The sequence below is a fragment of the Hyperolius riggenbachi genome, chromosome 12, assembly GCF_040937935.1.
Source record: "Hyperolius riggenbachi isolate aHypRig1 chromosome 12, aHypRig1.pri, whole genome shotgun sequence".
NCBI classification, from domain to species: Eukaryota; Metazoa; Chordata; class Amphibia; order Anura; family Hyperoliidae; genus Hyperolius; species Hyperolius riggenbachi.
Window position 1 is genome coordinate 26,557,722 of NC_090657.1, and position 23,873 is coordinate 26,581,594.

General features: G+C 42.6%; 1 protein-coding gene across 1 annotated transcript in view; it reads left to right on the top strand.

The window, feature by feature from the left end:
• PSMD11 (proteasome 26S subunit, non-ATPase 11) overlaps positions 1 to 23,873 on the top strand; it is a 64,095-nt gene that overhangs the window by 35,513 nt on the left and 4,709 nt on the right. Inside the window, exons 8-13 of the mRNA XM_068264562.1 lie at positions 6,835 to 6,895; positions 7,077 to 7,139; positions 9,720 to 9,845; positions 13,071 to 13,106; positions 16,379 to 16,430; positions 22,270 to 22,412. Of these exons, the coding sequence (XP_068120663.1) occupies positions 6,835 to 6,895; positions 7,077 to 7,139; positions 9,720 to 9,845; positions 13,071 to 13,106; positions 16,379 to 16,430; positions 22,270 to 22,412 (481 nt within the window). The remainder of the gene's footprint in view (positions 1 to 6,834; positions 6,896 to 7,076; positions 7,140 to 9,719; positions 9,846 to 13,070; positions 13,107 to 16,378; positions 16,431 to 22,269; positions 22,413 to 23,873) is intronic.

The window sequence follows — 23,873 nt, forward strand, 5'->3', positions numbered from 1 at the left end:
GAGAACAATAAAATTAAGTAAGGTAAATACAGTTGCTGATGCTAATGACACAGCTCAGTATTATTTAGGGAGTCTGTTTCATTTTGTGTGTGTGTGTGTGATCTGGGTGACGGTGAGACTTTGGGTGGTTTTGTAGGCAGAATCTATGGAAGGAGTAGTTGGGTTCAGAGAACACATCATAGGATTCTTTAACATAGTTTCTCACAGAATAATTACACAATCTTATGAAAGGATTTAGACTTCACAACAATAGGCTATTTGATACCAGCCTAGCTGTACTGAAAGCTGTACGGCTCCCTTTCTGGGTCTGGAGTTACGCTTTAACAACACAAAACTGTCTTCCTTTACATTACTGAGTTGCTGCAAATGCTGTGACCTTCCTGAATCTACTCACAATGAATAAAGACCTACTGCTGATTATACACGTCCATATTAACCCAGTCATTGATTCAGAAAAATATTAGAGACAAAAAACTGATCCATTTGACTCTTCTCCTAATATTTCTCCTAGGAGATCATTTTTCATCTTCTATTTAAAATACATTTTGCACTCTGCAATTGAAAGTACCAAAAAGTACTGTCAAAAGAATTTTCTTGCTTGCGTGTGGTTTAAAGGGGAACTGAAGTAAGAGGTACAGTGGAGGAAATAATTATTTGACCCCTCACTGATTTTGTAAGTTTGTCCAATGACAAAGAAATGAAAAGTCTCAGAACAGTATCATTTCAATGGTAGGTTTATTTTAACAGTGGCAGACAGCACATCAAAAGGAAAATCGAAAAAATAACCTTAAATAAAAGATAGCAACTGATTTGCACTTCATTGAGTGAAATAAGTTTTTGAACCCCTACCAACCATTAAGAGTTCTGGCTCCCACAGAGTGGTTAGACAATTCTACTCAATTAGTCACCCTCATTAAGGACACCTGTCTTATCTAGTCACCTGTATGAAAGACACCTGTCCACAGAATCAATCAATCAAGCAGACTCCAAACTCTCCAACATGGGAAAGACCAAAGAGCTGTCCAAGGATGTCAGAGACAAAATTGTAGACCTGCACAAGGCTACAAAACCATTAGCAAGAAGCTGGGAGAGAAGGTGACAACTGTTGGTGCGATTGTTCGAAAATGGAAGGAGCACAAAATGACCATCAATCGACCTCGCTCTGGGGCTCCACGCAAGATCTCACCTCGTGGGGTGTCAATGGTTTTGAGAAAGGTGAAAAAGCATCCTAGAACTACACGGGAGGAGTTAGTGAATGACCTCAAATTAGCAGGGACCACAGTCACCAAGAAAACCATTGGAAACACATTACGCCGCAATGGATTAAAATCCTGCAGGGCTCGCAAGGTCCCCCTGCTCAAGAAGGCACATGTACAGGCCCGTCTGAAGTTTGCCAATGAACACCTGAATGATTCTGTGAGTGACTGGGAGAAGGTGCTGTGGTCTGATGAGACCAAAATAGAGCTCTTTGGCATTAACTAAACTCGCTGTGTTTGGAGGAAGAAAAATGCTGCCTATGACCCCCAAAACACCGTCCCCACCGTCAAGCATGGGGGTGGAAACATTTTGCTTTGGGGGTGTTTTTCTGCTAAGGTCACAGGACAACTTAATCGCATTAACGGGAAAATGGACGGAGCCATGTATCGTGAAATCCTGAACGACAACCTCCTTCCCTCTGCCAGGAAACTGAAAATGGGTCGTGGATGGGTGTTCCAGCACGACAATGACCCAAAACATACAGCAAAGGCAACAAAGGAGTGGCTCAAGAAGAAGCACATAAAGGTCATGGAGTGGCCTAGTCATTCTCCGGACCTTAATCCAATAGAAAACCTATGGAGGGAGCTCAAGCTCAGAGTTGCACAGAGACAGCCTCGGAACCTTAGGGATTTAGAGATGATCTGCAAAGAGGAGTGGACCAACATTCCTCCTAAAATGTGTGCAAACTTGGTCATCAACTACAAGAAACGTTTGACCTCTGTGCTTGCAAACAAGGATTTTTCCACTAAGTATTAAGTCTTTTATTGTTAGAGGGGTCAAAAACTTATTTCACTCAATGAAATGCAAATCAGTTGCTATCTTTTATTTAAGGTTATTTTTTCGATTTTCCTTTTGATGTGCTATCTGCCACTGTTAAAATAAACCTACCATTGAAATGATACTGTTCTGAGACTTTTCATTTCTTTGTCATTGGACAAACTTACAAAATCAGTGAGGGGTCAAATAATTATTTCCTCCACTGTATACGGAGGCTGCCATATTTATTTCCTTTGAATCAATACCAGTTGCCTGGCAGCCCTGCTGATCCTCTGCCTCTAATACTATTCCGTATCGTTTAGGAGAAAATATATAAAGCAAGGCGTGTACAATGATAAATCATCAAACAATAATTTATAAAAGTATCAAAAGCTTTATTCAATTAATACTATTAGCCATAGCCCCTGAACAAGCATGCAGCAGGTCAGGTGTTTCAGACTTCAAAGTCAGATCTGACAAGACTAGCTGCATGCTTGTTTCTGGTGTTATTCAGATACTACTGCAGAGAAATAGACCAGCAGGGCTGCCAGGCAACTGGTATTGATTAAAAGGAAATAAATATGGCAGCCTCCGTATACCTCTTACTTCAGTTCCCATTTAAGACATTTTATTTATAATGCAAAAATATCACATAGGAGAAAAGCTAGGAGAACAAGTGAATTGGATCTGGCCCAAAGAATCAGCACAATAACCAGCATGTGCCATTCTGAAAGGGGTGTCAGCAATGGCTCCTTCCATGCATCCCTAAAGGAGAGTGCCTAAAGGAAGCTACGCAGATGCAACAAAAATGCTGAAATTTAAAAAGTGGTGAAGCCATCATTGGATAGATGCTCTGAAAGAGACACTTAAGTCTAAAAAAAATGAGTTTTACTCACCTGGGGCTTCCCTCAGCCTCCTGCAGCTGATCGGTGCCCTCGCCGTGTCTCTGCGATCCTCCCGTCCCCGCCAGCGACCACTTCCAGTTTCGCCGTCAGGACCCGACAGGCTGGGCTTGCGAGTGATTCTTCGCGTTCCCAGCCACAATATCTCCCCCTATGCTGCTATTGCGGCCTTCTTTGCGGGACGGGAGGGTCGCAGAGACACGGCGAGGGCACCGATCAGCTGCAGGGGGCTGAGGGAGGCCCCAGGTGAGTAATTTTTTTTTTTTATTTCATTTTTTTTGAGACTTAAAGTGGACCCAAACTAAAAATACAAGATTTCAGAAATAAAATCTATTTTCTAAATTATAATAATAAATAGCAGCCTTTTTTCAGCTGCATGATGACAAATATAAAATATTTTACATTTATTGGAGAAACCCCTCCCTTCCTTTCATATTGCCGGCAAATAATCCGGCAAACTGGTGAAGTAGATGGTGTCCAGCAAAGGAGGAATTGCTAATGGCTGCCACCTGCAGTGTTCTCCCCAGGCTCTTTTAGCCGGGTGCTCCACCCGGCTAGATTTGGTGACCACCCGGCTGTCATCGGCTCACCTCCTCCTATGCTGTAAGCAGAGTTGCCCTGCATTTTCATCTCGACCCACCCGGCTACTTTTTCATGCCACCCGGCTGGAAAAAAATTCTGGGGAAAACACTGCACCTGTACATCCCTAGTTATGCAAAGAGGAGGGTGAAAAGCATGCACTGAAATGCTCATAGGCTTGGAGTGTTTATTTATATTTGTATGTGTTAGAGTGGTGCAACTAAATATTTTGAATTAAAAAAATGAGACACTGAAGCGAAAAAAAAATGATATAGTGAATTGGTTGTGTACTATGAATAATTACTAGAAGATTAGCAGCAAAGAAAATATCCTCATCTTTTTATTTTCAGGTGTAAATAGTGTTTTTTCTAACATTGCATCATTCTATAATATGTGCAGATTACACAACACTCAGCATTCAAAATGAGTCTTTCAGAGCAGTCTGTGAAGTAATGAACTCTCCTCTGCCAGAGGAAAAGTAAACAGTTCAATTACAGTTGAGATAATAAAAGTCAGATAACAGCCCTCTCCACACTAATGGCCCATACTCACGGACTACAATTGTCGCCCGTGAGTATGGGCCGTCGCACGGGCGCGCACCCCGAACTGTCGCCCGTCGCTGATGTCGCCAGGCGATTGAAAGTTTCAATCGCCTGGCGACAGTCGCCGCCGCACCTCCGCCACAACTGTCGCACGCGGACTAGCGACAGCAACCTCCATTGAGGTATGCGGAGCTTCCGGCGTGGGGAGTAGGAACGTCGGCGACTGCTTCCGTCGCGCCGCTGGTCCCTCTTCCGCGTGTGTACGCGGAGGGACCTGGCGAGGAGCTGTCGCCGGCATGTCGCCCACACGCTCACGTGTGCTGGCGACAGGCCACTTTTGCTGCCCGTGAGTATGGGCCATAAGACTTAGTCGGAGAGTTAATGGCTTGTTTACATAGAGATAACAACTGGAGTCTCTTAACTCTTCCTGTACTGGAAACAATTAGACTGATGTATCTGATCTTAATGTTTTATTTCTTAGCTGTACTACACATACAAATCATAATATCATAATTTTTTTTTTGCTTCAGTGTCTCTTTAAGTTGGCTAAACAATACTATGTACGGTAGATGACATGAACAATCTCCCATGTAAATCACAGGCATGGCTAGGCTGCAAAACTTGTGGTTGGTGATATTCATGTATTTGAGCTGATTGCCTGGAGTGCTGCTTAGCTAGCTAGTAGGTTTACACAAGCAGGTGGTGGCATGCACAGTTAAGAGTAGAGTAAATATACTACAGGTGTAGCTAGTGTGGTGGATAAGTCGTGTTTATGTATTCAGCAATGTTGTCACCAATCCATCTAAGCCTACATCCTATATGGTACTCAACACCAGGATCTGACATAGTAACTGCTGGAGAGAACTAGATTTTCAGTAATCTTTTCAGATTATCTAGAAGTATGGTAATTGTTGCATCTAAAGGGTATAAACGCACTGAAACAACCCCATATTACCCCTAATTAATGCATTTACAATGTATTATTGATTTTAGTACCCTGCAAAGATCTATGAACACTTTTTCTGTTTACAAAGTTTTCCACATAACTTAGATTAGCACTTAGACTTAAAGTGGATCCGAGATGAACTTTTACAAATTGCATAGTTGTGTTCCTTTCCTATTGTTTATAGGGCATTCCTCAAGCCAAATACTTTTTTGTTTTTGTTTTAATACTCTACTTCCCTATAAACTGAACAAGCCACGCCCACAGGTTTTCAGAGAGCCTTGGCAGTAGCAAGAGCTCATGGGAGCTCAGTCTGGGCAGGAGGAGGGGGAGGTATTACTAGCCAGAGATTTCAGAGGCAGAGGGGGGGGGGGGATTAGGTAGTTTTTCAGAGGCTGAGTGCTGTGTGTAATGTTTACGAACATGGCTGCTGTCATTGTATCATAGGAAGAAATAATCATTTTCTAGTAAAGCTGTTTTCAGCTAGATTTGCTGTGTAAACTATCTAAACTTTATATAAGATGTATAGACAAGTTACTTGTTATAGTTAGTTTTTTATCTCTGATCCGCTTTAAAGAGAGACTGAAGTGAGTGAACCAGCATGTGTTTACTGTAAAGCACCTTACATAGTGCTAAACCGCCGGTATCCTGCGGCGAAATGAGGTGTTTATACCCCCTAAATCCCCTCTGTAAACTCGGGGGAGCGCTTCCTGAAGAGGCAGAGCTTAGCCCTGTAGCTCTGCCTTTCAGCACGTCAATCCCCGCTGATCGCCGCCACTACCAATTGAACATAGGTGTGTGGTACATTGATCAGATTTTTGAATTGTCACAATAAGTCATAAAAATTGATTGCTATTCTTGAATTGAACAGATTTTTAAAAAAAAATGTATGCTGTGTGGCCACCTTGAGACTGCTGTGCAGTCTGCTGCTTTCCCAGCATTCAATTCTTCTTCCTGCACATGTGAACAGTGTTGTCTGCTTTATTATATTGGCCATTTACCAAGTTATTTTGTCTCTTAAAGTGGACCTGAACTCTTGCACAGGACAGAAGGAAACCATAGAGAAATGCACCCTGCATGTATTTAGAGAGTTTAGCCTGTTTAATTCGGACTAATTTGTGTCTAATCATCACAATTTGTAATTACATCTCTCCCCTGTGTCACATGACTACCACAGCAGATGATGCAGATAAGCTCATTTGAAAGCACAGGCTGTTAAAATATGTCTGCTTCCATGAATCAGGAAGTAGAAACCGTGCAGATTTAGGATTTGTGTCAGCTGTAACAAATAAATATTTTTTTGTTTAAAGGGTATTATGCTGTTGTGTATCTGTTAGGCCTCTTTCACAGTGCGACGTTAAAGTCGCACGTTAGAAAATGTTTTAACGTGGACTAACGCACAGCAATACTAAGTCTGTGCAGCATTCACAGTGCACACGTTGCGTTTGTGTGTAACGTCTAGCATTATTAGAAAGTGCTGCATGCTGTGAGTTATACATGTTATCTGCGTTGGACTGTTTGCACATGCTCAGTAATGACCTGGAAGCATACTTTTCATTGCCTGTATGCCTACTGTATGCGACAATAGCAGGGCATAGAGTTGCGTTGTGAAATTTTTTGGACGTTGCCTTGTTAGTTTGCATTGCGACTTTTAACGTCGCATCAAAACGCAACGTCCCACTGTGAAAGTAGCCTTGGAGCAGAGAGTAAATTCTGAGTTCAGGTCCACTTTAAATTTGGAAGTTGTAAATTTCCACAAATGACACATAAGACAGAATATCGGTTCTGACAGCCAAAGGCTTTTGTGCGTGTTTGAACCATGTCATTGTTCTAAACAATTGCTTTTCCTTTACAGGCCAGAAGATGTGCAGGCTTTGGTGAGTGGGAAGCTTGCACTCCGTTATGCTGGGCGACAGGTTAGTATCAGCTATTGTATATGCTTAATATATTCTACATGCAGATGCAGTGGTGTTTTGCAGATTACTTTTGTTATAACTCTTACAGATGAGGTTTGCTTTGCATATAGCTACCTGAAATTAGATTGATTTAGAAATCAGGTTTATGTATGGGATAACTGGAATATTTTTTGCCCTGCAGACAGAAGCACTGAAATGTGTAGCCCAGGCCAGCAAGAACCGCTCACTTGCCAATTTTGAGAAGGTAAGAGAAATAGCATAATACTAAGGGATAGGTTGACTTAAAGCGGATCCGAGATGAAAAACTAACTAAACAAGTAACTTGTCTATGTATCTTATCTAAAGTTTAGATGGTTTACACAGCAAATCTAGCTGCAAACAGTTTTAATAGAATATGATTATCCACTTCTGTGCCAGGGGGGTATTTTGCTGATCAGTGCTGCGTGGGCTCTCCAGCCCGCAGCACTGATCAGCTAGCAGCCAGGGCGATCAGACTTCCCCCTTTTTTTCCCCACTAGGGGGATGTCCTGCTGGGGGGGTCTGTTCGCCGCCGGCTGCTTGCGCTTGCGGGGGCTCTTCAAAGCCCCCCTCCGCAGCGCTTCCTGGCCTCCTTCCCCTTCCCTCCCTCTCCCTCCCCCTGTGAGCGGCGCAGGACGGATACGAGCGGCCGTTTCCATGCAATCCACTTCAGGATTCAGGGGCGTACTTAAGCGTACGCAGAATCCTGAAGTGGTTATTTATTCCTGTGATACAATGACAGCGGCCATGTTGTTTGTAAACATTACACAGAGGCAGGCCTATCTGTATCTTGAGCCATCAGCCTAATCCCCTCTCCTCCTCCCTCCTCCCCTCTGCCTCTGAAATCAATGGCTAGTAACACCTCCCCCTCCTCCTGCCCAGACAGAGCTCCCATGAGCCCTTGCTACTGCCTTGGCTCTCTGAAAACCTGTGGGCGTGGCTTTTTTAGTTTATAGGGAATTAGAGTATTAAAACAAAAACAAAAAAGTATTTGGCTTGAGGAATGCCCTATAAACAATAGGAAAGGAACACAATTATGCAATGTGTAAAAGTTCACCTCGGATCCACTTTAAGAGTTTGTTCTGGCCGTGGGCCTGATTTTAAATGCATAAAACTAAAAGTAAAAAAGAGTGAGTGCACACCTATGCAATTAGGACTTGAGAAAGTCCTAATTGCTGGATGAAACGATCGTCGACCAGCCTCCGCACCTACCTTGCTTACCTTCTTGTCTGCTAAGTATACAATATATTTGTCTTTATAATGCTGGAAACTTTTTTTAAGAAGATGTTTATTAAAGGTTATTGAAGTTTTAAGGCTTTAATGTGGCGAAGTTGCTCCTGGACTCTTTCTTATTTTGCATATACTGATTTTAAATACAACTATTGATAGCTTTAGGCCTGTTTTACGCTGCTGATCTGTGTTGCTGGTGCGAAGCAGTAAGATGACGCAACGCTAATAAGGCCTTTGGGGATTTCCCAGGGGAGGGCAGCAATCCCTTTTCTGGTCCTAAGCAAAGCAGGAAGTAAGGCTCTCTAGAGCTCACTTCCTGTGGCAGAAATACGAATTGCACGTAAGTGCAATTGTACCATTAGTGGAAATTTTTTTTTTCCATTTGTTTGAGAAATTTGATCGAATTTCATTTGTATGCGATAAAAGATCTTGAGTGTACAATTTTTTTTGAGCAATTTTTATCATAATTGTATGGTGCGTGGTAGATTTTCAATTACTTGATGTACAGCCCCAAGCAATTTTTTCAATCATTTTTTTCATAATTGGGCCGATTTTTTTAAATGTTACAATCAATCAGAAAAATGTATTGCAATTCTTGAATTGAAAAGCTATTTTTAAAAATTGTATGGTGTGTGGCCACCTTAAGGGTGCATACGCACATCCAATTTCGATTGGCCAGTTTAGCCACGTCAATGCAGTATGAGGTCCAACAGATTGGGAATACTATGAACAGAATGTGTAGGTAAGCTCCTCATACTTCATGGAAGTGGTAAAACTTGCATACAAGAATCAGTGCGGGAGACTTGGGCGCAGGATACAGCCGGTATATGCCTGATCCTGCTGCTGCACAAGTTCCCGGCCACGTTAAATACTATTCCCCCTCCAGGCCCCCATGGATGGTGGGGAATGATATAATTCTGCTTACAGCAATCGCTGGAAGCCGAATTACTGTGTTATAAAAGTAACTTCAGCTCCGTCTTCTGACGGCGCCGCAGTTACTCCCTGTGTGCTGCTGTAGCCGTTATTCCTGTTACAGCCTATGGTGGCGCCGGCTGCGCCCAAGTCTCCTACGCTGGATTAACAGTGTTCGGTGGCCAATCAAATAAAGTCAGTGTCAGACTGAGAGCTGGAAAAGCTGAGGAAATCCACTTGCTGGCCAAGCAGCAGTAATCAGGTGTTGCTGCTCACAGTGAGGACTTGCTGCAGGTTTACATTGGGAGTGATAACACAGGGCTACTGCTGCTTGGCCAGCAGGTGGATTTTCTCAGTTTTTCCAGCACCCAGTCCGACACTGAATAAAGTAAATATGTGTGATGTGCAGGAATATCAGACATTTTATTTTTTAAGAAATGGCTGATCTCACTAGTGCAGTATTTTGCAGTGCAACACAAGATCATAGTGCTGTATGCACTTTTGTGTGTTTACTTTTCCCCTTTTCAGTGTAATAAATATGTTCAGCGTCCCAATAGGCAGCAAAGCAGGTGGCCTTGTCTTGTAGTTTCACCGGCTTTACTTGGTGAAAATGAATCCTAGTAGACATACAGAGTTTTTATGATTTGTTCTATTTTCGTTATAGGCACTGACAGATTACAAGGCGGAGTTACGGGATGACCCCATCATCAGCACTCATCTAGACAAATTGTATGACAATTTGTTGGAACAGAACCTTATTCGAGTCATTGAACCTTTCTCCAGAGTACAGGTAAGATTTTATCATGTGATTATTTTTCGAAGCGTCAGGTCTAGTCAGAGGTGGATGTCAGCTGAAATGATCATTTGTGATAGTGTTTGGGTGCTTTTCACTCTTAGCACAGGTATTTTCCGACGTCGCCAGTCTGGTCCTTGCCAATCGGATGTGCCTGGAAACATTTTGGAAACTAGTTTCCATTTTTCTTCTTCTGTCCATTCTGTCCTCTGCATAGGACTGAATAGACTGCTTGGCAGAGCATTGAAAATAGTGTTTATATTGGGATTTGTGACCCGAAACAAACGCAGTCCTTGATCATTTCAGGTGACCAACGTTAGAGGTGTGTACCAGGTTCTGGAAATGACTAGAGCCAAAAACCTGACAACTGGTAAATATGAAAGTGGCAGCCTGCAGTTTCTTCTGAATTCAGGTTTGCTTAAAGGGAATCCGAGGTGAGAGACATATGGAGGCTACCATATTTATTTCTCTTTAAACAATGTACATTACTCGTCTGTATTGCTGATCCTCTGCCTCTAATAATTTTAGCCATAGACCCTGAACAACATGCAAATCAGATGTTTCTGACAAATATCTGACAAGCTTAGCCGCATGCTTGTTTGTTGTGTGTGATTCAAACACTACTGCAGCTAAATAGATCAGCAGGACTGCCAGGCAACTGCCATTTTTAAAAAGTAAAATAAATATGACAGCCTCCATATTCTTCTCATCTTGGGTTCCTTTTAAAGGGAACCTTAACTCTAGAAAAAAAGCGTTTCACTTACCTTGGGCATCTACCAGCCCCCTGCAGCCATCCTGTGCCCTCGCAGTCACTCATGGCTACTCCGGTCCCCCACCGCCAGCTAGTTTTGTTTTTGCTAACTCTGAGTTGGTGGGTCACCATGTGTACCTCGCAGACATTAATTTGTACATTTTTACGCATTGCATCTGCAACGCGTAAAAATGTACTTGTTAATGTTTGTGATGGCTTCCTGCACCAGGGGGAATGCGTGGAAGGGTACGCGTGGCGTCCTGCCAACTCCGTGTCGACAAAAACGAAACTAGCTGACGTTGGGGGACCGGAGGAGCCATGAGTGACTGCGAGGGCACAGGATGGCTGCAGGGGGCCGGTAGATGCCCCAGGTAAGTGGCTGGATGGTGTAATGGCTAAGGGCTCTGCCTCTGACACAGGAGACCAGGGTTCGAATCTCGGCTCTGCCTGATCAGTAAGCCAGCACCTATTCAGTAGACCTTAGGCAAGTCTTCCTAACACTGCTACTGCCTATAGAGTGCGCCCTAGTGGCTGCTGCTCTGGCGCGTTGAGTCCGCCAGGAGAAAAGCGCGATATAAGTGTTCTATGTTTGTGAGTTAAGGTTCCCTTTAAGGCTGTATGCTGCCCCAGCCAAAAATAGAAAATGCACCTCCTACTCAGATGCTGCTTCTCAGCATTACTGCATGCAGCACTTTTATTAATGACTGCATTGGCTGAGTATCCCCTATTGTGGGTAATGTTATTTCATATGTATTTGTTAGGCATAATAAATAATTGTGTATGAATGCTTTTTTTTAAAAAAAATTTACATTTATACAGGTCCTTCTCAAAGAATTAGCATATTGTGATAAAGTTCATTATTTTCTGCAATGTACTAATAAACATTTAGACTTTCATATATTTTAGATTCATTACACACAACTGAAGTAGTTCAAGCCTTTTATTGTTTTAATATTGATGATTTTGGCATACAGCTCATGAAAACCCAAAATTCCTATCTCAAAAAATTAGCATATTTCATCCGACCAATAAAAGAATAGTGTTTTTGAAACAAAAAAAAGTCAACCTTCAAATAATTATGTTCAGTTATGCACTCAATACTTGGTTGGGAATCCTTTTGCAGAAATGACTGCTTCAATGCGGCGTGGCATGGAGGCAATCAGCCTGTGGCACTGCTCAGGTGTTATGGAGGCCCAGGATGCTTCGATAGCGGCCTTAAGCTCATCCAGAGTGTTGGGTCTTGCGTCTCTCAACTGTCTCTTCACAATATCCCACAGATTCTCTATGGGGTTCAGGTCAGGAGAGTTGGCAGGCCATTTGAGCACCATAAAGCTTTTCAGCAGATGGAAGCATGAAGTGCTCCAAAATCTCCCGATAGCTAGCTGCATTGACCCTGCCCTTGATAAAACACAGTGGATTAACACCAGCAGCTGACATGGCACCCCAGACCATCACTGACTGTGGGTACTTGACACTGGACTTCAGGCATTTTGGCATTTCCCTCTCCCCAGTCTTCCTCCAGACTCTGGCACCTTGATTTCCAAATGACATGCAAAAGTTGCTTTCCTCCTAAAAAAGTACTTTGGACCACTGAGCAACAGTCCAGTGCTGCTTCTCTGTAGCCCAGGTCAGGCGCTTCTGGTTTCTGGTTCAAAAGTGGCTTGACCTGGGGAATGCGGCACCTGTAGCCCATTTCCTGCACACGGTGGCTCTGGATGTTTCTACTCCAGACTCAGTCCACTGCTTCCGCAGGTCCCCCAAGGTCTGGAATTGGTCCTTCTCCACAATCTTCCTCAGGGTCCGGTCACCTCTTCTCTTTATGCAGCGTTTTCTGCCACACTTTTTCCTTCCCATAGACTTCCCACTGAGGTGCCTTGATACAGCACCTCACAGTCTTTCTGTGTCTTACCCTCTTGCTTGAGGGTGTCAATGATGTCCTTCTGGACAGCAGTCAGGTCGCAGTCTTAGCCATGATTGCGGTTTTGAGTAATGAACCAGGCTGGGAGTTTTTAAAAGCCTCAGGAATCTTTTGCAGGTGTTTAGAGTTAATTAGTTGATTCAGATGATTAGGTTAATAGCTTGTTTAGAGAACCTTTTCATGATATGCTAATTTTTTGAGATAGAAATTTGGGGTTTTCATGAACTGTATGCCAAAATCATCAATATTAAAACAATAAAGGGCTTGAACTACTTCAGTTGTGTGTAATGAATCTAAAATATATGAAAGTCTGTTTATCAGTACATTACAGAAAATAATGAACTTTATTACAATATGCTAATTTTTTGAGAAGGACCTGTATTTTTTTAATTTTTCAAACTTTCTATAATTGACTTTGGTCGGTTCAAAGTACACTCTGACCCGTTCTAAAGTAGTTCCTGGGGGATACGACCCATGGGCTGAGAACCTAGACACTCACCCATCTATCTGTATCACCACTAACATAGCAAAACTCTTTTTCTCTTCCTTCTAGATTGATCACATATCCAGTCTCATCAAACTGTCAAAGGTGAGATGTTGTTCAGAAAAGTCTGTCTGTTTAGTGGAGATTATATTTCATTGTTTTAAGATTCCCACCGCCTCCCTGTCTAAGAATTTCAACTTTAATTGGCTTTCTGCATTCTATTTGTATTAGTATTTGGGTTAAAGGACACTTTTGCAGAAGTATACTGGTTAGAAACTACTTAGAGACTCTGAAGCCTCTTAAAAATATTTTTTTTTATTAAACAATCTTGTTTAATACATTAGCCCTACCTAAACCTGCGGCTGTAAACTATCTAAATCCCCCCCATAACCCGCCCTCCCTCTCCCCCGCAAAATCCACGACTTTCTTGGTTGTGGATTTTGCTGCCCTAAGCTCTTCCATGTGAGGCAGGGCTATGAGCTGCAGCCCTGCCTCACACGCGTCTGTCAGCAGCGGATCTCCGCCTCTCCCCGCTCCTCTCAGTGAAGGAAGACTGAGAGGGGCGGGGGAGAGGCGGCGATCAGCGCTGATAGACGCGCTGAGAGGCAGAGCTGCGGCTCATAGCCCTGCCTCACACGGCAAACAGAATTGTTAAAAAAAAAAAAAAAAAAAAAAAAAGATTAACAGGCTTCAGAGTCTCTTTAACTGTCATTAATGCCCTCCTTTAGCAGAGAGGAGACTTTCTTATTGACTTTATTTTACTATGAAAAGGTGATCTGTATCAAGTACCAACAACTTTATTGTGCCTGGAGCCTTCAGAGTACAATTCACAGCCTAAAGGTGCGTACACACGCACTACATCCGGCAACAATCAAAGCAGAACTCCAGCATCACAAGTTTAAACATTCCATTACATAACCAATTTAAATTAGGCAACATTTGCATTTAAATGTATTTACTGCCTCAAACTTTATAGAGCGGTTTGCACTTGATGTGATGCAGTGCAACTGGCGGCATGTGGGCCCCGTTTCATGTGTCAGTCCCTCACTCTGGAGACCCACCCCTTGTTTGTGCTTCACTCTGAACACACGCACCTCCCCCCCACACACACACACACACCCTCCCCCCCCCCCCACACACACACACCCTCCCCCCCCCCCACACACACACACACCCTCCCCCCCCCCCCCACACACACACACGCACGCCCTCCCCCCACACACACCCTCCACACACACACGCTCAGCTGCTGCGCCCTTCTGTCAGTTGTATTTGCAGTTATGGGCAGTGGGCCTACTGATTGCATTTTGCGCTTGCGCAGTAGACTAATAAATGGACAGTGACCCGTAGTGGGGAACGGTGAATTCTTCAGTGACTGCGGGGAAGAATATCTCCAGGGGGCCGTTAGAAGCCCCAGGTAAAGGACACTTTGTCTTTACAGACCACCACAGAACCCCTTAAAACTTCAACTTTTTTTTTTACTTAGAGGATACATCCAAGCAATTTAAAATTAAAAAATCCTCTTACCTGGGGCTGTATCCAGCACCCTGCCAGATGTCCTGTGCCCTCAGCTCCGATCATCGCCGATGGCCTGAGGTCCCCTCCGGCACAGGATGTCCACTGCGCCTGCGCAAGTGGCTCTCAGTCGCACTTACATTATCCCGACACTACAGCCCAGGCACAGTAGTTCTGCACCTGCACTGTGCAGTCTGGATGATGTCAGTGCGACCAGTGAGGCGCATGCTGGAACGCAGTAGAAGCTGACCAGGATGCGGACCTGGCGAGGTCGGCATCTCCACCGGAGTGGACCAGGAGCCACCGGAGCTGTGGCGAGGGCACAGGATGGATGCAGGGGGCTGGAGGCAACCCCAGGTAAGTGGCTTTTTATTTTTAAATTGCTTGGACCTTCCTTATAAGTTACCTTTAGCACCTATCCAGAGCACCTGGGGAAGAGGTGATCTGGTGACATCGCCACACTCTTACTTGGGTACTGTAAGCTCATGGTGGTGTAAAATGTATAATTCCACTGCAGTAAGTCTCCAGGCTTGCAGATAGTGTCTCACCATGAGCATGATTTGAACATGTGATCATTTTGTTCAGATTATAGATCTGTAAAGCACTGGTTTTCTCCAGTCACTTCTGCTCTAGTCTATGTAGGAAGTAAGCAACACATGATCGTGACCAGCAAATCAGAGCCTTACAAACTGATCACACACTTTTCTGTGAGTTCTGATATATAAATATATATATATATATATATATATATATATATATATATATATATATATATATATATATATATATATATACTACTAATATAATAAATGGGAAAGTTCGTCGGATGTTTGGATGTTTAGATGTTTGGATGTTTGTTACTCGATCGCGCATAATAGCTGAACAGATTTAAATGAAATTTGACACACACATAGTACATTACCTGGAATAAAGTATAGGATACTTTTTATTCCCATAACCAAAAAGGGGGCGGAGACAGATACAAATTTCTTTGGGAAAGTTTAAACGGCAGCCATTCTTACACTGTTAATGGTAGGGTTCTCAAATTTTGCACAATTGGTCACTGGGATTCATATTCAGAAAAGTGGGTGGAGCCTACAAAAGCCAATGAAAATTCACCTATTGATTTTCAAGGGCAGTATTTAATTGCTGCCATTCTTGCACTGGTAATGGCACAAGCTACTTGCACTGTTATTCACCTGTACCTGGTACAGTTGGCCATTGGGTGATTGGGGTTTAAATTCAGAACGGGTGGAGCCAAATCCAATCAGATTTATTTTATTTCAATGCAAATTGATGCCAAAGACCACAAAGCTCACAAACTTGGTCATTAAGTAATTGAGTAATTGTGTGTTAGAGTTAGGAAAAGTGGGCGGAGCCAACACTGGCCAAATACATACCCGGGCAACGCCGGGCGTTTAGCTAATATATATAGTTTTATAACACCATAGCACCTGAAAGTAAGATTGTTGTCTTGTGACAACCACATTTCAAAGTTCACATAAGAACTGTAAACACATGGTATAGAAAGTCATTGTGCAAGATTGGTAGCCTGGAGGTGTCCACTAATAGGTTTCTAGACAGCGTTTTGAAGAGCAAGAATGCCTGGAGACTATGAACAAGTCTGCAGACAACAAAAATAGCTAAACGAGTGAAACCATATGCACTTTTTTATAAGTGATAGTACAATGAAAAAAATAGTTTCCATATTTCCCTTATGATTCTGTTTTGTACAGTCATGTATTCCTTTGTTGCTCACACATTCTGCTGAGATCAGTGCCATGAATACAGAAAGCACAGCCGAGTGGTAACGCCAAGTTTATGTTCACGTAATAACCTAAATCCGTGTTCTCTCCCTACAGCCTGAAGTAGAACGCAAACTTTCCCAGATGATCCTAGACAAGAAATTTCATGGTAAGCTACAGAAATGGTGTTAATGACCAAAAAGCCTTTCACAGTAACTTGTTTTCCAAGCAGCCAACGGTTGCGTGAGAGGGAAGGGTTTAATACGGTGATAGATTTTGGCTAAACGCAGCATTCACAGCCATCTGTGCTGACTTTATTAGCAAATCATTGCGAGGGATTAACAGAGGCTCAGAAGCGGCCTGCATTCTAGAGATAAGGGATCAAGAAGATGGGAACTCCCTGGAGGCCCTTTAAATACTTGTTACATAAAGAGCTTAAACTACTCCAAATTTTAATTTCACTTTTATGCTTGGTAAAGCAGAAAACCGGTTTAGATGTGGGCTGTGTCCGAGTTGAGGGCTGTTATGACTTTGCCTTGGTTAGATGATCTGTTGTCTATTAAGTGGTCTCCTGTGTTAGCAATACTCAAAAGGGAGCAACCAAAAAAAAAGCAATACTTAAAAAGTCACCTTGCCAAATTGCATGTCTGCTCCAACTCAAATCTTTGTACCTGGTATATTTATCTAGCTTATACAAATCCTAAAATAAATCTGTAGGGTTTCTACTTCCTGATTCATGGAGGCAGACATATTGTCAACAGCCTGTGCTTTCAACTGAGCTTATCTGCCATCTCTGCCGTGGCAGTCATGTGACACGGGAGAGATCAGATTACAACTAGTGATTACACACAAATGAGGGGAGATTAAACAGGCTAAACTCTCTAAATACATACAGAGTGCATGTCTCTTATGTTTTTCTTATGTCCTGTGCAAGAGTTCAGGTCCACATTAAGGCCTCTTGCACACTGCAAGCGATTCCGATTCCGCTTTTTAATCAGTTTTTACATCCAATTCAGATTCCGATTTGCAGTGTGCAGGGAGCAAACTGCAAATCGGAATCTGAATCTGATGTAAAAACTGATTAAAAAGCAGAATCGGAATCGCTTGCAGAGGCCTAAAAGCCCTAACATAATCGCAAATGCTCAGCGCTTTTAGAAGTGATTTTTCTAAGTCATTCTAGGCATGTGCCTAGCGATTTTCTATTTATAACTAGCGATTTTTGGAGCAATTATTTTAGGGGGTACGGTATAGTTGCTAGTGCACTGGTTTTGTAACAAAAATGCTTGGAATATCGCTCTGATCTAGCACATTTCCACTTTCCTATACTTAACATTGGGGCTGAATTGCCTCAGAAATGCTGCAGGACCCACGTTTGCATTTGGGAAAAAATCACATTGCTCTGGAGTGCTCCATCCCATTCAAATACATTAGCCAATCGCTTTTCAAAGCGCAAGTGTTTTTAGAAGCGCTCTTGGTGTGCACCAGCCTTCAATCAGATCTGAGCACAGAAGAGCCCAGCCTATCTTTGTATAGCTGTGTGCAAATTTTGAAATAAAACAGCAAATACTCTGTATCAGAGTGCAGTAATCCTTTGTAAGATTTAGATTTTTAAATTGTGCACGCATTAAAATTATGTGAAAAAATACTTTGACAGTGCATTCAGTAGCTATGTTACAAGTTTGCAAGTGCTTGTTACATCTAATTAAAAGGGCAACAAGTCACCTGTTTCTTTATTAAACGCAAAAAAAAAAAAAGTTACAAGAAAAGGAGAACAAGTCACCATAGCTTCATTTAGCAATAAGCTAGCAGTTCTTTCTCCATCTATGTGGATGAGGAAATGAGGAAGTACCTGGTCATAAATGGGGCTTGTATGCCACTGATGTAAAAGGCATGAATAATGCAAGGTATGCAGCAAAGTGACACTCCGCTGCTCTACAGGACTGCTAAAGATTGACAAGGTGGAGAATCTCGCTTGCTTTGCGCTGAGTTTCCACTGTTGTGATTTCTGTCGGTTTGCTGTTAGGTAAATTTGGATGCAATTTTACAGCCTATTGAAATCAATAGGCTCCATCTGCATTAGAGCGCATGGGGAAAAATGCACAGAAGGCAACATAAAATCGCATTGCGAATGACCATAGCCATGCATTGGGATTTGCATTACAAGAAGTCCCAGCATCGCAGACGCATGCTGGTACAAGTGAAAACTAAGCGGGGATATATAGATGGGCGCTATTTTTATCCTTGTTGAAATGCTGATATAAACACATTAATTACAAAACACACTTCGTAATACTCAGAGAGCGCATGGTGACCTAGAAACACCAGGTCAGAATAAGGGGCTTAAAGAGACTAATAAAGCTATGCTAAATATAATTTTGCCTTCCTAAAACAGAAGGTATTGGCAATAACCCCCTTATACCTTCCTAGTGGCTCTGAGTCATCATGAACTATCTGGGTATTCTGTAGTTCTGGTCCAAGCCCTATCCCATAGAGCAATATCAATCCATGCCATGCACCGAGGACAAACAAGTCTAAAACAAACTGTATGTGTGTTGGATTGATCTGTAAAATGTATCGGCTAGAAGCTGATTGTACACCAATGGTTCCGGATGCCTGGCTTTTTGGGGTCATATAGAGATAAATTGCACATTCAACAGTGATGCTTCATGGGAGAGCTTACTTGCTCACTTAAAGCTAATGGGAACCGACCTAAAAAAATAATAAAGTCAGATACTCACCTAAGGAGAGGGAAGGCTCTGTCCTAATGAGACTTCACTCTCCTCTCCCGGTGCCCGGTTCCGCTCGGGATCCCCCGTAGCAGTATTCGACCGTTTTGGTCAAATACTGTCACTTCCGCCGCCAAAGAGAGGTTTTGGAAGTCTTCGGGAGCACTCGGGCTCCCGAAGACGGGCCGCTGCATACTGCACATGCGCGAGTACCCTCTGACGCACTCGCGCGTGTCTATGACGCACTCGCGCGTGTCTAACGCACTCGCGCGTGTCTATGACGCACTCGCACGTGCACAGTATGGAGCCCCCGTCATCGGGAGCCTGAGTGCTCCCAAAGACTTCCGAAGTCCCCGCGGCGGTGGATTTGAACAAAGGATCCACCGGTCTACGGGAGAGGAGAGGATAGGCTCATTAGGACTCGGAGCCATCCCTCTCCTTAGGTGAGTATCTAACTTTTTTTTATTTTACGTGGGGTTACATTAGCTATAAAGGCAAAATTGTATTTAGCAAAACAAACTTCCTAAAATGTAAATAAGAAACACAGAGAGCCCAATATAGTGTAGTATGTATTGGAAACCGTGGATAAATGTAAGTGTGAGATGAATATGCTCACAAACATGGGTTACCTCTTATGCTGGGAATACACGGTTCGTTTTTGCCTTCGTTTAAACCTTCGTTTCGATTGTGCCTTTTGTCCTTTTCGATCCCGAAATAATCGATCATACGGTTAATATCACCACCCACGGTTTCGTTTTTTTTTTTCGATTCTGATGGTTTCGTTTTTCCAATGATCGAAGGCTGCAAAGAAACGAAACGAAAATCCCTTTTTACAGGGACGGACTAGCATAAACGAATATATAATCGATCTGAACAGCCATCAAGCCTACCAATGGCTCGATTAGATGGATAAAGAGAGATAATATCAAACATGTTCGATCACTAGTCGTTCGTTTTTGGGGTCTATTAATCGAAACTATAATGAGATTATGACTATTTTCACATACGTTTTCAACACTCGATTCGTTTACCGAACGAATCGAAGGTTTAAACGAAGGCAAAAACGAACCGTGTATTCCCAGCATTAGGCAACCACTGTAGATGCAGGTGAGGAGATTAGACTTGTCCTCACTCAGGATTAAGATGTCGCTCTCTGTTGATAAGGAAAGTAGGGGTAGGTCACCCCTCCACCAGGGGTGGACACAGTATTATCGTAAGAGAACAGATGCTCCTGCTGCAGGATAAAAGGTAATACAAATTTTAAAATTTGCTGGGAGGCAGTAGTGGACTTACCTCTGGAAAGCAGACTCAAAATACTGTCTGAATTAAACAAATACATTTATTATTGGTACCCCAAAAGATGCAACGCATTTCGCAGGCACAGCCCGCTTCATCAGGCAATAAGATAGGGGACAAACAGTAGCTCGTTAGTAGCACGAAATAGCGCCTCTGTTCTCTTACGATAATTCCTAAAATGTAATACCTTCTGTACTATGTCTAATATGTCATGAAGGGACATTCCCACAGCTTTCAGCAAAACAGTGTAGTCTTCACTGTCTATAGACCTTAAAAGACAACTGAAGCGAGAACTATATGGAGGCTGCCATATTTATTTCCTTTTAAACAATACCAGTTGCTTGGCAGCCTCACTGATATGTTTGGCTGTATTAGTGTCTGAATAACACCAGAAACAAGCATGCAGCTAATCTTTTAGATCTGACAATAAAATAAATGTGATCTGCTGCATGCTTGTTCAGGGTTTTTAGCTGCAATTATTAGAGGCAGAGGATCAGCAGGATAGCCAGGCAATTGGTATTACTTAAAAGGAAATCAATATGGCAGCCTCCATATTCCTCTTACTACAGTTGACCTTTAAGCAAGAAAAGAAAAAACCTTGTGCTGTTCATCACACTTGCATCATCTTTACATTACATTTGAATCCACCCATAGCTTTGAGTTTTGGATAGACTGAAAGCTGATCTCAGCTCGGTGTTGCCAGTTGAGCTTCTTGAATAGAATATTCCTGTCGCTATTGGATGTATTGTTCATCCTGCACAGATCCCAGCAGGTTTTACATGGCCCAGCTGCAGAGGGAGGTCTTAAAAGGCTATTTCTGCACACAAAGTTCCCCTTTCCAGTGTGCATCTGAAAGGACTTCTAGGCTAGTAGACAAGACTGGATAAGGGCTCTTTCACATCAGAGCTGGCGTTGGAGAACGCTCAATGCATACATTTTGTTGTATGCGTTTTGATATGCGTTTCACTGCAGTGAGTGTGCGTTTTCAATGCGTTACAGCACATAGGAAAACACAGATATTTTTTTTTTTCTTTTTTAGTTTTCAACTTTCTACTACGTTCCTCTGTTGCATTCTGGGATTATATGCCTGCGTTGAAAACTTATTTAAAACGCGCATAGCTTGCGCTTCACATTGACTAACATTTTAACGCTAGCGTCGGCCGAAAAACTGCTCCCGGGTGCGTCGTACCGCACCGCACAAAATGCTGCGTTATATGTGAAAGCTAAAATGAAAGTCTATGGACTTTCATTTTACCTTGGGGAACGCAAACTTTACCCGTTGCGCCAAAATACTCAAAATCTGCGCAGATGTGAAAGAGCCCTTAGAGGGTTATTGCACTTCTTATGTTGGTTTGGCCTTCCAACCAATTGATTACCTTTTGGAAAATCAATTAGAAAGGTTGGTTGCTTGAACAATTGTCTTCAGATCCCCTTGTGTATATACAGCCTTCAGTTTTTACTGATGCCAATTACTTCTTGCTGACATAATGGGCTGAAAATAAGAAGCCTGTCATAGATCAGGGGCAGGAAAAGAGGGGAATTTCCTTGCTGAGTATTACTCTGGAAGAGGTTTTCATCCCTCCCCATTCTGTCCAGAACTAGAAGTTTTTCCTGGATGTGAGCTTTACGTTGAATATATACCAGTATTCTCCCCAGGCTCTTTTAGCTGGGTGCTTCACCCGGCTAGTTTTGGTGAGCACCCGGCTATCATCGGCTCACCTCCTCCTATGCTGTAAGCAGAGTTGAGCACAGAAGCACCGGCCCTGCATTCTCTCATCTCGCCCCACCGGGCTACTTTTTCATGCCACCCGGCTACTATTTCATGCCACCAGGCTGGAAAAAAATTCTAGGGAGAACACTGTATACATACACTTCCAAATAATAATCGTAAGCTCATAGTTATTTTGTTTGAAGGGTTTGTTATCCTTTCCATATATAAAGCTGTGACTGCTCATTATTTTGCATATATGTATGTCCTTTTTGCAGGTATTCTAGATCAAGGAGAGGGGGTCTTGATTATTTTTGATGAGCCTCCTGTAGATAAGACATATGAAGCTGCTCTGGAAACCATTCAGAATATGAGCAAAGTGGTGGACTCTCTGTACAACAAGGCCAAGAAGCTTACATAGGTGAGTTCCAAGGAGGGTGATGGGCAACTGTCCAATAGGATTATATCAGATTATTATGTATTTATATAGCAATGACATTTTCCAAAGCACTTTACAGAGTAGATAGTTGGGACCCTAACAGTTCCCTAAACTTATAATAATCACTGCCATGACGAGGATTTCCCTGTCAAAGGCTGATGTCCGTTTTCTAAGGAACCAGTTAAGTTCAATTCAGTGTGTTTTTGGGAGGCAACCATAGTGTCCAAAGAAAACACACCCAAACACAGAAAGAGACTGTCCTGGCCTGGAATTGAACCAGTTTCCCCAGCTATGCAAGGCTAGAGTGCTATCCACCGTGCTGCTGAAAACATTTTCCCCTTCAGTAATTCTAAAATGTACCCCAAGCAATATTTCTCCTCGTATGGTAAATAGTACATATCTGATATTGTAAGATAAGGCACACATAAACAGCAATCACCTTTTCATTATTATTATTGATTTATAACGCGCCAACATATTCCGTAGCGCTGTACAAAGTAAGAATCGAACATGGGGTACATAATAATACAGACAATAATGTACACCAATATACAAGATGCATAATTAGTGACAAAATACAGAATTGGTAATAACAGTGATAAAAGTAACATGATAAATAAAATGTATAATCACTTTCAAGACACAAAAGGGAGAGAGAGCCCTGCCCTTGTGAGCTTACAATCTAAAGGGGGGGGGGGGGGGGAAGACAAGAGGAGGGGTTGTATACAACAAATATATAGAGGCAGTGTTTTAGGATGCCTAGTAGTAGATACCTAGTGCAGTTTGGTCTAAGGACAAAGGGAAGTGGCCTAAGGTAGCACATATGCTTGTCAGAACAAATGAGTTTTTAGAGAGCGTTGGCGAGTGACGGATGTGTTGGGGAAGGCATTCCAGAGGAGAGGTGAAGCACGTGCAAAATCTTGTAAACATGAATGTGAGGAGGTAATTCTAGAGGAGGACAACAGAAGATCATGTGCAGATCTGAGATTACGATTGGGTTGGTATCTGGATATTAGTGAAGATATGTACTGGGGAGAGAGATTGTGGAGTGCTTTGTAGGTTAGGGTTTTCATGAGGTCACCCAAACTCTTTAAGTGAACTGAACTCTCCTATTCTAGTTTTCTTGTCCTTTTTAGGTTGCTGTTTAAACACCTCTGTGACTGACCTAATTATGTTAACAGATACTGAGGGATTTACTGGTATTGGACCATGAATAGTATAAAAAGAATTGTTTAGATTATAGAGAACACTGAAGTCTAGATAACAAGGCATGTGACTCATTCAAACACAAGGCTAGAGAGAAAACGCAGGGCAGGCAATCCACTCATCAAGGCTTCAGCATACACTCCCTTCTCATTTTACACGAGTTTACATTCCAAACAATAGTTCTGCCACACAAGCCACCTTGTTTGATTTAAACATTTGGGTAAAGATACGTACACA